General features: G+C 40.9%; 1 protein-coding gene across 2 annotated transcripts in view; it reads left to right on the top strand.

The window, feature by feature from the left end:
* Positions 1-8,504, top strand: part of afap1 (actin filament associated protein 1) — a 72,207-nt gene extending 63,703 nt beyond the window's left edge. For both annotated transcript variants that reach the window (XM_067579261.1, XM_067579260.1), the window contains 5 exons: positions 3,855-3,996; positions 5,300-5,464; positions 5,816-6,006; positions 6,262-6,429; positions 6,826-8,504. In XM_067579261.1, the coding sequence (XP_067435362.1) occupies positions 3,855-3,996; positions 5,300-5,464; positions 5,816-6,006; positions 6,262-6,429; positions 6,826-6,852 (693 nt within the window). In that variant the 3' untranslated portion in view covers positions 6,853-8,504. The remainder of the gene's footprint in view (positions 1-3,854; positions 3,997-5,299; positions 5,465-5,815; positions 6,007-6,261; positions 6,430-6,825) is intronic.
* The last annotated feature ends 7,862 nt before the right edge of the window (positions 8,505-16,366 follow it).

Genomic DNA, 16,366 nt, shown 5'->3' on the forward strand with positions numbered 1-16,366 from the left:
TTGAATTTCACTTAACTTATTTGCAAAAACAAAAAACATTTCATAGGGTGACTGTTCATCCCTTCGTCATGTTATAAGTAGACTGATGTCCAGTTTTTGATAAAAGGGGATAATAGGTGCAGTGCAATATTTGGTGTCTCCAAACTCAGTATTTTGTAATGGAGGCAGTCCACCTCACCTTAAATACAGAGCACCTCTTCTAACAACAAAAACAAATCTTACACTTTCATAAAAATAAATAGGTCGTCATCTGATCAACAGATATTTTAAAGCTGTATTGCATTATTTTTTGGTATGTGGGGGCAGAAGAACAAGCTAAAAAATATGAGAATCACAAACTGCATTATCAGCAAATGAAGTTGTTATCATGAACATGTCAGTAAACATTTGTCTATTTACACATCGAGCAGACACACAGAGCAACATTTTGATCCCATGGAAGTCTTGTGTATGTCCTCATGATGAATTCATGTCCATTATTCACTCTCCTTTTCGCTCTGTTTTCATCTCCATGAACTGTTGAGAAAAATATTTGGCTTTCTAGCTGATAAATGTTACTGGTCACTAACTTTGTCTGCTGTTTGGTGCCGGGCAGTTTGCATATAGTCAGTTTATCAGAACTTGTTTGCCAAAAAACATCTGTCTGCAGCTGTAGTTTACAGGCTGGAAAATCAAAACAATGAGCTGAAAGAGGCTAAAAAGCCCCATAGAGCTGAGGAGAACTGCGATAATTCTCTGTAGGTTTGTCACTATGAGCCACCCCCTTCATGTTACACATTGTCATTTGATCCATTATTGATATCAGAAATATTGATTATTGCAGCTTTAATGTCAGTAAGTCTTTGTGAATTTGCATCAGTGATTCTCATCAAAAAGTTTTTAAATAAACAGGGTTGGAGCTCAACACTTCTGCTAACACATTTCCTGGGAGAGAAACCCTGGAGCTCCCAAATGATTAGTTCACTTATTTTCACTGTAGTGCATCCCTGCAGTGAAATGGTAAATTCCCTGATTTACATGCTCTGGGAGCGAGTGCAAGTGAGAGATGCTTGGTTAAGGGGAAAGAGGGAATTATGTTTGTTATTCCTGAAGAAGTATTCTTTCACTCACTAGATAAGGTGTTGATGTTGGCCACCCAGAAGTCCATCTCTCTTTCCCATCAGCCTGTGAGGCCGGTTCTCCCTCTGGTGTAGTTCTTAGTAATTTGATTATAACCTTGACTGGGCCCAAAATCATTCCTGTGTCCAGTCTTTGGAAAAGCTCAGCATGTACTTCAGGTCCAATTAGAGTTCTTATAGGACTGATACCAATCACTGATTTAATATCAATAATGTCCAATACAGATCAACAATCAGGTTCTGTTCTTAAATACTTTTACACAAAGTTCTTGCATAAGCCCCTGTTTCTTTGTGTTTTGTGTGCAGTATATGTACAGTATGAGTAGAACATGTGTATTGAATGTGTATGTATGTATTTGTGTGTGTGTGTGTGTGTGTGTGTGTGTGTGTGTGTGTGTGTGTGTGTGTGTGTGTGTGTGTGTGTGTGTGTGTGTGTGTGCTTGTGCGGTTGTCCCACATACCGTACTTTCTTCCTGTCCTTTACAATGAGCATCAGCAGTGTTTGTAATTTATATTTTTACAGCCCTGCTCTAAGTGCCAGCCTGCCTCCACACCCACATAAGTCACCACATGGTGTTGTATGGAGCAACTCTTTGATGTGTGTGCTTTGTGTGGTGTGGCCAAGGGGTGTTAACATGGCCTCCACAACCACAAAGTACCGCTCCACTGTAAGAAGTAGATTTTCATCCAGCGAGGTGTATAACAGACTACAGCCTGCACTGTGGATCCAAAGTCAAGCTATCAAAGTCAAACCATATCAAGTTGTCTGTAACTCTAAATCTTTATTGCTTGGATAAATAGGATTAGTAGGATGACTAACATTTATGACTTTCAGACCAAAGAAAAATATGAGTGATCAAAGCTTCCAGATGCAATTGCATCCTTGACAGCAAGAAAAATCTTCTGTCATTTGAGTCATCACAACTAAATCTTGTTAAGGGCAACAGAGACATTTTAACCTGCCTTTTCTGCTTTCTGATAGTTTACCCAGATTAATAGATACAATTATATGATTAATCATCAATTCTTCATTACTGTTTTTCATATGGAAGTCACAGTGAAACAGAAGTTAGAGTGTCTTAAGCTTCAGCATTGTGACGTTTTCCCAGGAAAAAGGAATATGTGGTAAAATTTCAAGAGGGATTTACATCAAATCCTTCAGATTTGATTGGACCACTAAAATGTGAAACATACAGTAGCTGTAGAGGACTGTTGGCCTCCACACCTTCCTCACCTGTGTAGTTAGATCAGGAGGAAGAGGATGAGGAATAAATAAATAAATTAGACTTTTGTTTTTTGATTATTGAACCAAATGTACACCTGCACTGACGATATTGATCTGCTAGCTACGATAAGCCACACAAATGGTCAATTTTTAGGCTATTTCTTTGAAATTATTTTTTGACACATATTTGGCATATAACAAGAGATAACTGAACAATTAACATATGATCGCATGATTAGAAGTGGGAAAATGTATGTTTTATATTACTGTGTCTTTAACAATAGATGAAATGACTGTGTATAATGTAATAGCACCAAATGGGAGACAGACAAAGTTAGCAGTTAGCTTGTGAGAATACTGTAGTGGAGCATGTAGCAGCTAAAGAGCCAGATATTTCCTTTAAGGGTTTGTTTTGAAGATCAAAACAAAGCTAAAAGGAGGTTGAATATTGGACTTACATTGGTCAGGTGGCCAGAATTAGGACTCCAAATGAATGCTAATGTTGTGCTGTATCTGCTGGATGTGTAAATAGCATAGACTGTATAAAAGGTAAATAAGCAAGTATTTGCTAACATGTTAGCTATAACAATAGACTAACCATAGACTGTAAACAACATGGACGTAGTCACCATGATGTCTTGCATTGGTTTGTGGACTGCAGTTTTGAAGCCTCAAGTTTAGCGATTTCATCGTTGCCATGTTTGACTTTTTGGAGCCAGAAGTGACCATATTCGGACGAGAGAGTGGAGCTGACCATAGCGCTAGCTGCTAGCTTGGTTAGCAGGGTGCATTTACAATCTCTGGTTAACAGTGATAACGCTTATGCTAATGGTAATTTCTGCTAGTGTAAACAGGCCTAAAAAAAACATTAAAACAAAATGTAGTCACCGGAAAAACTGAACATCGGACTGCTTAGAGGGTCTTTTATCACAACCAAATGCTGAACAAGACTTCCGCATTGGCTTCACTTTTCACATCCATGCACTTTTCAGACCCTGATAACAACTTTAGCCTATAAGAAAATATGTTAATATTGTGTGTAGCTTGTTCTGCTGCTCCCAAGTGGCCAAAAATATGTAATGCAACTTAAGAATTAATCTTTTACATTTTGAATTTTATTTATACATGCTATTAGTCTAAGTTAATAAAACATTTATTACATTCGTTCCACCGTTTTCAAATATATTCTCAATGTTTTGCCCCAATTCTACTACAAATCTATCAATCAACCTGCACCATATCCATTATGATTGGAGGTGAATAAGAATATATAAAGTTTTCAATCCAGGGCCATATTGGAACAAGTTATATTATATATTATATATATTATAGTCATATTAACTGTCGTTAAGCTTTTATTAGAAATGTGTAAGCAGGTTTTATTGTAGAGTGATTTCAAGTGGTGCGATGTTTGGGACAACTGGTATGTAGCTTATACAAAGTATTAACCTTGCTAAGATATTTTGAGGATATGTGAAAAGTCTCCCTCTTCCTTGCTCTCCTCCAATCAGCTGAAGAATGGAAAGAAGGGAACTGCGACCAATGGGGTGGCATCAAAACAGAAGGCAGAGCCAAAGAATCAGCACAAGAAGAATGGAGTTAATGGGACGAATGGGACGAATGGGACAGCATCTCTGAAACGGAACAACTCCAGTAAGTAGTGACAAAAACTGTGAAAATAGTCACTTTTGACAGTAGTCCACCTTTCCTGGTCAGTTCCTGGTGCTATAAGTCAGCAGCAGACAGTGTGTCTGGCTCCCCAGTCCCAGCCTCACCACCACTGATTGCTTTCTAGCAAAATTCTGCTCAACAGCAATTTGGAAAATGCAGGATATCCAAATTACAGCTGGTTTAAGTAGGGGGGGAGTAAATAACTCCTAAAGCCTACCCTACCCTCAAGAAGATCCATGTGACGCACTGGGCCAGACTTGAACCTCGTGCCAACGTTGGGGTAACGTTCAAACAGATGCGATAGCAGAAGTGGGGCCAGATCGTTGGAAGAGGGTGAACTGTGGTCATGTTAATCCTTGTGGTTCAGAATAGTATTTTTTTGCCTAATGTGTGAACGAGGAGGGTTGTAACCACTTGTGTAGCTTGTTACTTCTCCAAATGTCAGAATGGAAATTAAATATGTGTCATGTTGGGTTAAGAGTATGCCACACAATTCTCATATTTCCACTGTCAAATAATTGTATTGAATTTGAAAATGTCAGCAGCGGTTTGATTGAGTGATTCCTCATAAGCAAAGTTCACATGCACACACATAGACACACACATGTTGGATGGTTACCCTCGGTGTATTTTCCAGTAAGAGGAGGCATAGTCCTGGTGTAATTAATGACAGCTTAAGGCTGTGGCTGTGAGTTCAGTGGGTTTCTGGGCAGTTCATGTCTTACCAGTGTCCTGATAATCAAGGCTATGCTCTCTTTTTCTTTTCTCCCACATGTTGGTTTGGGGTCTCGCTGTCCTGGAAAATCTTACTGTCAGATTTCATGGAGAATGCAGCATCACACACAGGATCTAAGGGTCCAGAGCTCAGATTATCAAAGTTATTATTAAAGTTTGAAGTTTGCTAACAGCATTGTGGATCAAGTCTTGCACAGAGAGAAAGTTGTACGGTCATTTAGTATGAAAAGAGTCTTAATTTACCCAATTTCAATTCAGAGCAAATTCATCTTAGTTATGTGAAAGTCAGTTGAATGGGATAACCTAATGTAACAGGTTCAATGTCAAAGTTTGTAAAACTTCAAGCTAGCTGTCAAGCTAGAAAGAGTTTCTTCTGACTTCCTGTGCGTTAAAATGTGTATCTAAACCAGAGCAGAGTACCTGATCCTCGTCTTTATGATTTCAACACTGGCAGCACAAACACAAACAGGCAGATGACTCAGCAGTTTCATCATTTTTGGACACCAGCCTCTTGCATTCAGTTTCTTCACACCCAGTCATCGTTTTGCAGATGCGGAGCAGTGTAAGTACGGGAAGAATCGAGTGGAGGCTGACGCCAAGCGGCTGCAGGCCAAAGAGGAAGAACTGATGAAGAAGAAGCAGGAGATCAGGAACCATCTTACCCATCTGAAGAAGGAGAGGAGAGACCTGCGCACTGCTGTGGAGGCTGCTGCTGGTAAGACACATAGACTTCTGTTGAAAAAGTGCTTGTTGTTAAATGACAAAGCCAAAGTCCTGCTTTATTGTGTTTTAAGATTCAGTCCAATTGTATCCAGTGTTTAGCTGTTCAAAGTGAAAATTACAATAATCATAGGACTCTGAAAGGTGTGTGGGGAGGGAGTTTCACACATCATATGAAGATGTGGCTTTTGCATTTAGTGCTGGACTACACTCCACCTCAACAGCAGTTTTCACTCTGTGAAAAACTTCTTGAATGTGGGAAAAGCTCTCCAACCTCTCCACTCAAGAGCTTACCAGCTACAAGTTTATTAAAGTGATAAAAATCCTGTCTCTCTTCCTCCATTAGGCAAACGTTCACATGCCTCCCTGTCGGAGCGACTGAAGAAGGTGGAGGATGAGTGCAAGCAAAGGGAGGAGGAAAGGGTGAACCTGGAGCTGGAGCTGACGGAGGTGAAGGAGAGTCTGAAGAAGGCCCTGAGTGGAGGCGTCACTCTTGGCCTCACTATCGAACCGAAAGCTGGCTCCTCTGACCTCCAGGTCAGAACACTGAGCTGTACTATGCTGTCTTTTACTGTCCTGGTGCTTCATTACTCCCACAGCAGTTTGCATTCAATTGCAATCAACTACCTGCATGCTACCATTAGCTGTCTAATTTTTTATGTGTGTGTGTGTGTGTGTGTGTGTGTGTGTGTATGTGTGTGTATGTGTGTGTATGTGTGTGTGTGTGTGTGTATGTGTGTGTGTGTGTGTGTGTGTGTGTGTGTGTGTGTGTGTGTGTGTGTGTGTTTGTAGTCACCGGCGATGTTGCGACGGACCCAGGAGTCTTCTCCCTTCTCCAGCTGTGACACCAGTGACACTGAGTCCTGCTCCCTGCCGGTCAACAGTGCCTCACTGCTCCGCCGGCAGCAGGGTGGCCAGAAGGCCTCACCAGTCCGGGGACACGTCCTCAGGAAGGCCAAGGTCAGAGCTCACAATGTAGACTGAGACTAGAGTGATGTATAATGGTTTGCAGTATTCTGGGACAGTTTTGGCAGTCCTGTTTCAACATGAGTCCCCTCATGCACAAAGTTCTTTAAGACATTTTCCCACTTTTGAGTGGAATTAACACATCGTCTTATCACCCAACATCAGTGTTGGATCTCACTAATACTTTTGTGGCTGAATGGGATCAAATCCCTGCAGCCAGGTTCCAACATCTTATGGGAAGGAAAACTGTTTTTTTTACATTCTGGATTTTATTTCTGTAGCTCTGGCTCATGGTTCTGTCAGTTATGATGACATCATACTTAACATTAATAACCATGTAAATGTGGAGCATGCAAACTGAGTGTGTGTCTCTGTTTGTTTGTTTTGCAGGAATGGGAGCAGAAGAACGGCACATAAACCTCTCAACCCCTCACATCAGTCTCATGTTATTTCCTTTTTCTTTTTCTTTTTAAGAAATTGTGTATATATTTATTTAAAACTGTTCATACAGTCTGAGAGCATGTTGAGGACACAAGCATAGCATTCACATGAACCAGAACAAGTTGCCTGTTTTAGTAAACTGTAAGTGCCACAACATACAGACATAACAACCTTTTGAAACTTTTATACTATCGAGCATGCTTAGTGCACAAAGTTGTGCAACTTGTGTTGTCTGCTCTACTTTCTTCTTCAAGCAACCACCAGTCTCTTTGTTTCCTTTTCACTCAAAATCTGATTCAGTTTGGGTTCAAAAAGGTCAAAACCAAGTATTTATTTGTAAATGTTTAAAGGAAATACTAGCTTCCCTTTGTTTATTTATGTTGATATATTTAAAGTGTTTTTGTAGAATTTGTTTGGCTCCACACGATCATATTTTCTACATCATGACTGGTTCTCATTCATGTGTGTCAGCATCAGCAGACAAAGTGCATCTTTAAGGGTCACAGTAATGAACAACAATGCAGCTCCTCTCAAAGAGCTATTTATTTCAAGAAGCAGAATTATTCTCAGCATCATCCAAACAACTCTAAAAAACATTATGAATTCATATTTTATGTCTGTGATGTGGGAGGAATTTGAAGGTATATTGGTGGGTAATGGTGAATCCTCTGTTTTATTCCCTGTTTTCTTGCTGAATGAATACAATACTGTATTTGTATTGTGGAGAACCTCCGGACACTGACCTCTGGTAGCTGTTTCAGGACAGCAGCTGACAGTTGGTAGGCTCCTTCATCCTGGTTTACTGTCCACTGGCTCTGAAACCAGAGCCCCTCATCTTCATCAGGGCCTTTTTTAGTTGTGTCCAATACCTGAACTGCCAGTTTTTAATATGGAAAATCATATTTTCTCACTTGTCTCTAGTGTTGTGTAGCCATGCAGATACTTTTGGTTGTATTTGTCCAGGTCTTTAGATTTAATTCTCTGAGATTTCTGCACCAACACAACGAGATTGAATAGAATATTGTTTATGGCACTAACAGCAATGAATAATTAAAAAATCAAAAACAACGTATCTTTCAAGAGACCTGTTTTCTTAAGTAATATTTTTGCAGTAGAAAGTTGTTTCAAACAAAAGTACCTGCATGGCTACCACCTGCACCTGCTTACTGAGAAAAAAATGAGTCTGATTCCAGGCTAAAGATGTGCTGCCCACATGTCTGTTTTTTTAGCCATTCAAATTGGTCCAATGCTGTGCTCACTGATGATGTCACTGATTTCCCCTAGTTGGAGAAATTGACCAATACATAGCTAGCTAGCTAGCTAGCTACATCCATGAAAAAGCAAGAGAAAAATGGCAACAAGCATTATTAAGCTCAATGCAGCTGTACAGGTTGTAGTCTAAAGTGGAAATACTTCTTGATAGATGTGAAAGATGTTGACTAACTAGCAACAACTACAGTAGCTTCCTGTTAGCTAACTGAAAAGGACGTTGGCAGGACAGATACGTAACTGGATACTGACTGACTGGGGAAAAACAAAAGAAATAAAAAAACAGCAAACATGGCGGTAATGTCAGACTGATTAATTAAGTGTAAATGAAAGGTTAAATCAATCTGGTTATCACAAAATATCAGTAGGCGCATATTTGGCAGGCTACAACAACAAATTCAAAGTTAGAACAAAGCATTTTACTAAAACCTAGTCATTAAATACAAATGGTGACCTCCCCATTACCATTCATACTCACCAGTATTCAAAGTCACTCAATGCAGCTTTAACTGTGCTGAGTTACCTTATCTTGCTAATGGAGTAATTGTGCTTCTTTAAATAGTCCCTTAGTGTGATGATGGATGGTTGTCATTAGGTTGCAGCACTTGGAAAGCCAGGCAGGTCGGGCTCAGGCAGGGCCGCCCTTAGATTTGGCGCTCATCGTTGGAAAACTCAGAAACCTCAAACGATGTGGCTGATGTTAGTCCCTCATCCAAGAGCCTCGGTCCAGCTCTTCTAATCACGCCACTGGTCTACTGTAACCCTGTGATCTGACTGTGTGTGTGTGTGTGTGTGTGTGTGTGTGTGTGTGTGTGTGTGTGTGTGTGTGTGTGTGTGTGTGTGTGCGCGCGCGCGCGCGCGCGTGTGTGTGTGCATGTGTTTGCATGTGTGTGTGTGTGCATGTGTGTGTGTTTGCGCACTCTCAAACGTCTCAAAGGCACATTCCAAACCCATCGACAATACACTGACTGAAATAGAGGCACTTGCTGTAAACTCACATTACTGTGTTCTGCTAAATCAGAGACTGTGACTTTGATTTTCAGCTACACACACACACACACACACACACACACACACACACACACACACACACACACACACACACACACATCAATGTTATATTTTTATGGTGCTTTTTTGATATAGGCTTTATACTCCACTACCTACGCTTTGCTGCCATGTTGATAGTGTTAAGTCTACAAGATGCTGTCGGGACTGTTAACAGAAGTAGTGTTAGCAAACACTACTGCTAGAGTTTGGTAATCAAGGCTTACAGCACATGGGCGCCAACTGCTCCTCAAACTTGTAAATATTTTCTGTCCCCTTCTTGTTTTCAGATTGATACCCCACATGTCTGCAAGCTAGAGTGTAGTCAGCATGTTAGCATGAAGACAAAGAGTAGAGGATTTATATCTGCAAGTATTTAGTTCATGTTGTTTCCCTGTCAGCTTGGCATGGTTTATAACTGGGCAAGATGTCTGATGTCAGTAAATGTGAACCTGCTGTACATAGCTTGGCTTTGTAGGTGGGGGTGGGGGGTTGTGGGGGGAATACAGACTCATGCATCAGTGTTTGTTTTTGCACCTTATTCATTTTCTACTCTGTTTTATATCTCAGACAGTCTCCGCCTTGGTGACAGACATGCTTGTACATAAATTAATAAACCTGACAAACAGCTCTCTGGTGACTGTGATTTATTGGTGGGGTTGTTATGAATACAACACAAAATACAACATTTCCATTTTTCTGAGCATTTTAAGGTTATCGCCATGTTAAAGGCTGTAGTTCAAGTTAAAAAAAAAGGCTCAAGTTGAGGTTAAGGTGCTTGTAAAAATAGAAGTTTGAACATTCACATTTCCATGGCAACCGGGCGAACTCCATCTGCTGATGAGGATTATGTGATATTGTTGCATGTGCAGTGTCATCTGCTGTACAGAGAACTACTCTCCTGAGACTGAAAGTGTAATCACTGTTTTTAATTTTTGGAGCCATTCCTAAACAAGCTGCCCAAAACTCATCATTAGGAAGAAACATGTCACATAGTGCAGCCGTGTGGCTCATTAACGTGTTTTTAATAGTTTTTGGACAATGGAGGTCTACGGCACAGAGAAATAAGATATATCAGACTTTGGATACAAACATTGTTATTGTTATAATTGTTGTTATTCTGTCTGTTACCACACCCCAAAGTACATTTCTCTACATCACAGCAGCAAGGTGAGAAGTTTAACCACCGAAGGTCAGCATAAAGATTTTCAGCTGCTGTTAAATTGCTAGTGTAGGAGCCCATTATATATATATATATATATATATATATATATACATATATACACATATACCAGTAGGGGGTGCTAAGCACCAGCTACTGGTCAATAGAGCAGTCACCTAAGACTGCAAGACCAGGCAGACCAACCTGTGCACCGCCTGGACTGACTACAAGAAAGCCTATGACTCAATGCCACACACATGGATACTGGAATGCTTGGAAATGTACAACATCAACACTAAGAGCCTTCATCAAGAACTCAATGGGGCTGTGGAAAACAACTCTGGAGGCCAACTCAAAGCCCATTGCACAAGTTACCATCAAGGTTTAAGAAATTGTGTATATATTTATTTAAAACTGTTCATACAGTCTGAGAGCATGTTGAGGACACAAGCATAGCATTCACATGAACCAGAACAAGTTGCCTGTTTTAGTAAACTGTAAGTGCCACAACATACAGACATAACAACCTTTTGAAACTTTTATACTATCGAGCATGCTTAGTGCACAAAGTTGTGCAACTTGTGTTGTCTGCTCTACTTTCTTCTTCAAGCAACCACCAGTCTCTTTGTTTCCTTTTCACTCAAAATCTGATTCAGTTTGGGTTCAAAAAGGTCAAAACCAAGTATTTATTTGTAAATGTTTAAAGGAAATACTAGCTTCCCTTTGTTTATTTGTGTTGATATATTTAAAGTGTTTTTGTAGAATTTGTTTGGCTCCACACGATCATATTTTCTACATCATGACTGGTTCTCATTCATGTGTGTCAGCATCAGCACCAAGTGCGGCATATAGGTGATGCGCTATCCCCACTGCTGTTCTGCATAGGCCTGAACCCCCTCAACCAATTCATCTCAAAGAGTGGCTACGGGTACCGGTTCAGAAGCGGAACAACCATCAGTCACCTCCTCTACATGGATGACATCAAGCTGTATGCCAGGAATGAGCAAGACATCAACTCACTGACCCACCTCACCAGGATCTACAGCAACGACATCGGAATGTCATTCAGACTAGATAAGTGTGGTTGGATGGTATCGAAGAGAGGGAAGATGATCAGAACTTAGGCGGTTGAACTACCAGAAGGCAGCACTGCAGATGTTCAGGACAGCTACAAATACCTTGGGATCCCGCAGGCAAATGGGAACCTTGAGGAGGTCGCAAGGAAGTCAGCCACAGCCGAATACCTACACAGAGTAAGGCAGGTCCTAAAAAGTCAGCTGAATGGGAAGAACAAGATACGGGCCATCAACACATACGCCCTGCCAGTCATCAGATACCCCGCTGGTATAATAAGCTGGCCAAAGGAGGAGATAGAGGCCACTGATATCAAGACAAGAAAGCTCCTCACAATGCATGGAGGGTTTCACCCCAAGTCCAGCACCCTGAGGCTGTACACTAAGCAGAACGAGGGAGGACGAGGACTAGTGAGCATCAGAGCCACTGTCCAGGACGAAACAACCAACATCCAAGAATACATCAGGAAGCTGGCCTCCAAAGATGAACTGCTAAGTGAATACCTCAGGCAGCAGAAACCCGATGATGCAGAGCAGGAGGAGGAACCATCATGGAGGGACAAGCCCCTACACGGCATGTACCACCGACAGATAGAGGAAGTGGCTGATATCAAGAAATCCTACCAGTGGCTGGAAAAGGCTGGACTGAAAGACAGCACAGAGGCACTGAATATGGCAGCACAAGAACAGGCACTCAGCACAAGATCAATAGAGGCGGGGATCTACCACACCAGACAGGACCCCAGGTGCAGGTTGTGCAAAAATGCTCCTGAGACAGTTCAGCACATAATAGCAGGTTGTAAGATGCAGGCAGGAACACCATGCATGGAACGCCATAACCAAGTGGCTGGCATAGTGCATAGGCCTGAACATCTGCACTGAGTATGGGCTGGAAGTCCCAAGGTCACAATGGAAGACACCTCCTAAGGTGGTTGAAAATGACCAAGCCAAGATCCTGTGGGACTTCCAGATCCAGACTGACAAACTGGTGATGGCTAACCAACCAGACATCGTGTTGATTGACAAACAACAGAAGAAGGCAGTAGTGATAGACGTAGCAATCCCAAGCGACAGCAACATCGAGAAGAAGGAACATGAAAAGATCGAAAAATACCAAGGGCTGAAAGAGGAGCTAGAAAAGATGTGGGGAGTGAAGGCAACAGTGGTGCCAGTGGTAATTGGAGCACTGGGGGCTGTGACCCACAAACTGGGAGAGTGGCTCCAGCAGATTCCAGGTACAACATCTGAGGTCTCTGTCCAGAAGAGCGCAGTCCTAGGAACAGCTCAGATACTGCACAGAACCCTCAAATTCCCAAGCCTCTGGTAGAGGAGCCGAGCTTGAGGAAGACACACCACCACCTCCTATGGTGGACAATTACATCTGATTGACAAGAGCCGTGACACTGTTTACATAAAAGTTGGTAAACTCCTCAAGTAAAGGCGTGGACTGCCCATCCACCTTAAGGTGTAATTATCAGTCTTTACAGCTTGAGCACCTATATATATATACACACATGCATATATATATATATGTATATACTTTCAAGCATACATGTGTATATATATATATATATATATATGTATGTATGCTTGAAAGTTTGTGAACCCTCTAGAATTTGCTCTATTTCAGCATAAATATGACCTAAAACATGATCAGATTTCCATTCAAGTCCTAAAACTTGATAAAGAGACGTCAGTTAAACAAATGAGACAAATGAGATTGATTGAGGAAAATGATTCAATGTTACATATTTGTGTGTGTCAAAAGTATTTCAACCTCTAGGATTATCAATTTATTTGAAGGGGAAATTAGAGTTGGGTGTTTTGATCAACGGGATGACAATCAGGTGTGAGTCTGGGAGGCCCTTTCTTATTTAAAGAAGAGAAATCAATGTTTTGCTTGAACAAAAGAGATTTCTGAGGACATTAGAAGAAGAGTTGCTGATACTCACCAGACTGGAAAGGGTTACAAAACCATTTCTAAAGAGTTTGGACTCCACCTGTCGATTGTCAGGCAGATTGTGTACAAATTGAAGACATCCAAAACCATTGTTACCTTTCCCAGGAGTGGTCGAACAACAAAGATCAACCAAGAGCAGGGGTGTAATTCTCCGGGAGGTCACAAGGGACCCCAGGGTAACATTTAGGAAACTTTAGGTCTCTCGTGCAGTGGCTAAAGTCAGTGTTCATGAGTCCACCGTCAGGTGAACAGAAAAGACGGGCTCACAGGCTGGTCCATCTTCTCCACATGTCATCTCCATCAGTACCACTTTGTTGCTGAACACATGAATTGGACTGAAGCTCAGACCTACTGCAGAGAGACATACACAGACCTGGTCACCATTGAAAACACTGAAGACATGAACCAACTCATCAACACAATTTCATCTGCTGGTTACAACAGTCAGGTCTGGATTGGCCTGCACAGAGTCATTGATTGGAAGTGGTCAGATGGGTACAGAGGGAGTGGAGCTGAATATAGGAAGTGGGAAAACAGTCAACCGGATTTATGGGCTGATGATCTCTGTGTAGTCATTGAAGATACTGGTCACATATGGTGGGATCGTCCTTTCACATATACATACAATTTCATCTGTTATACTAGTAAGTACCCAACAAAGTATTATTTCTTCTCTAATAATGATTATATTGAAGTTCAGGACTTCAACTCAAAGATTAATTTTTCCCCAATAATTTATCTGCAGGAACACAGCTGGATCCTAAATTTGTTTTTGTGAATCAACCAATGAATTGGTCCAATGCTCAGAGGTACTGCAGGGAGAACTTCATAGACCTGACCACTGTGAGGAACGACACTGAGAACCAGGAGGTTGGGAATTTGGTGCAGAGTTTAAACTATACATGGATCAGCCTGTACAGAGATCCTAACATTTACTGGTCTGATGGCAGTGCCTACTTGTTCACCAAATGGGGTGGCTCAGTTTCAGCATCACTCAGATTGGTGAAAATGATGTGTGGTGTGCAGGAATCAAACCAATGGACATTTAAATCCTGTGAACAGAGATTTCCATTTGTCTGCTACAGCATCCCTCCTGGTGAGCTGTTTACTGTCCTCCAGTGGAAGCCAGAGAATGCTGCATAACTTTAGCATAAATCATGTTTGAATGTACACGAAAAAATGTGCTCATTCACTGTAATGAATTAAATATCACAGAACTAATACGACAGCAAATGAATGATTAATTTCTCCTCTCATTCTGTGTCTCAGTACCAGTAAAGAGGCAGGTAGTTAAGCTGAGGATGAAGGTGCAGGACTCCTCTGTGGATCTCAATGACCCTGCTGTGAAAGCAAACATACTGAAAAAGGCAAGTCTCCAAAATCCAGACTGGGTTAGGGGCTGGGGGTGTCTCAAACAGGTCTAGAATACTTGTTTACATCCTTATTCTGCTTGATGTGTTTTGCCACTAGGAAGTTTGATAATATCTAAAAACCAGTGGGGGGTTTTAGACACAACAACAACACAATAGGGAGGATGAATGTTTCAAAATGGCTTTCATCTGTGTTTCCCAGTTCCAGGACAGACTGAAGGAGCAAGGAGTGAGTGGAGTCACCCTGAAGTGGAGAGAACAGCCTGATGGGAAAGTCTTCCACAAGGAGGGAAAAGAAGAGAAGAAGAAAAAAAGAAAGAAGACTGAGCTCTGAAATGAAAACCCAGCTTTACTTATCTGTAATCCATGTTGAATGTTGATTCTCTATCTGCTAACAATACACTATCATCAGCTTAACCGTAACCTTGACTACATCCTGTATAGAAGAGTTTTAACCTTCCTCATCAATATTGCTGTGTGAAGTGTTTCAATCTAGTCACTTTTCTTCCAAATAAATCATATGAGATGAGTCTTTGGCTTCAAGTTTACAGTGTGTGAACCAACCTGATAAAAGCAACAGACACACAGTTATGGCAGTGATTTATTGCAGAATAATAAAGTAATCTAGGTGATAATGGGAGCACTGGTAGTCTGCAAAGGCCTTCCATCCAAACTTTTGAAATCTGTCAACTTCTGTTGCTGCACTCAAACAAAAACACTTTAGCAAAAGGCAAGAGTACTAAGAAAAGACACAACTGACAAATGTATGAAAAAGTGTGAGTATCTTATATAGATAATATGATATAGGCTGATAATATAGGCTGACACAGCAAAATGTATCCACTTCACATTCCCTCCATGACAGCCAGTGGAGGAAGAAGTTTTTACATCCTTTACTTCAAAGCAGCAATACTACAATATAACATAAGTATGATGAGTAAAACGTAGTAGAAGTATAACAAGTGAAAATAGTGGTTGTGCAGTGATGTTAATATGACATTATTAGATTACTAATACTGATGCATCAGTGTGTGAACAACATTTTATTGTTGTAGCTGGTTAAGGTGGAGCTAGTTTGAACTACTTTATATACAGCAAACTTAACTGTAGGTAGTTAAGTCCAGTGGTTCCCAACCTAGGGGTTGGGCGTCTCCAAAGGGTCCCAAGATAAATCTGAGGGGTCGTGAGATGATTGATGGGAGAGGAAAGAGGTTAAAAGACAAGTGAAACACTGGTTTGATCTTTAATGTGTTGTATTTTATATCATGAGTGTTTGTATGTTAATTAAAATATTCTGTAAAGTAACTAGTGACTATAGGTGTTAAATAAATGTAGTGGCATAAAATGTATAATATTTCCCACTCAAGCATTGTGAAGTACAAGTTGCTAAAAATGGAAACATTCAAGTTAAGTACAAGTACCTTAACATTGTACTGAAGTACAGTATTCATATTTTCAAAGTTCCATAGTATTTCATATTGCATACATGCTGAGCTCTCCACGTATCTGTGTGTGGGAATTAAAATGTAACACTGCACTCTTGTGTTTGCATGTGTGTATTGTTGGCTTCAAAGTGAGAGTCTAGTAAATGTGGGAACAAAGGGAGAGA

This window comes from Thunnus thynnus, chromosome 22 (assembly GCF_963924715.1).
Source record: "Thunnus thynnus chromosome 22, fThuThy2.1, whole genome shotgun sequence".
Classification (NCBI taxonomy): Eukaryota; Metazoa; Chordata; class Actinopteri; order Scombriformes; family Scombridae; genus Thunnus; species Thunnus thynnus.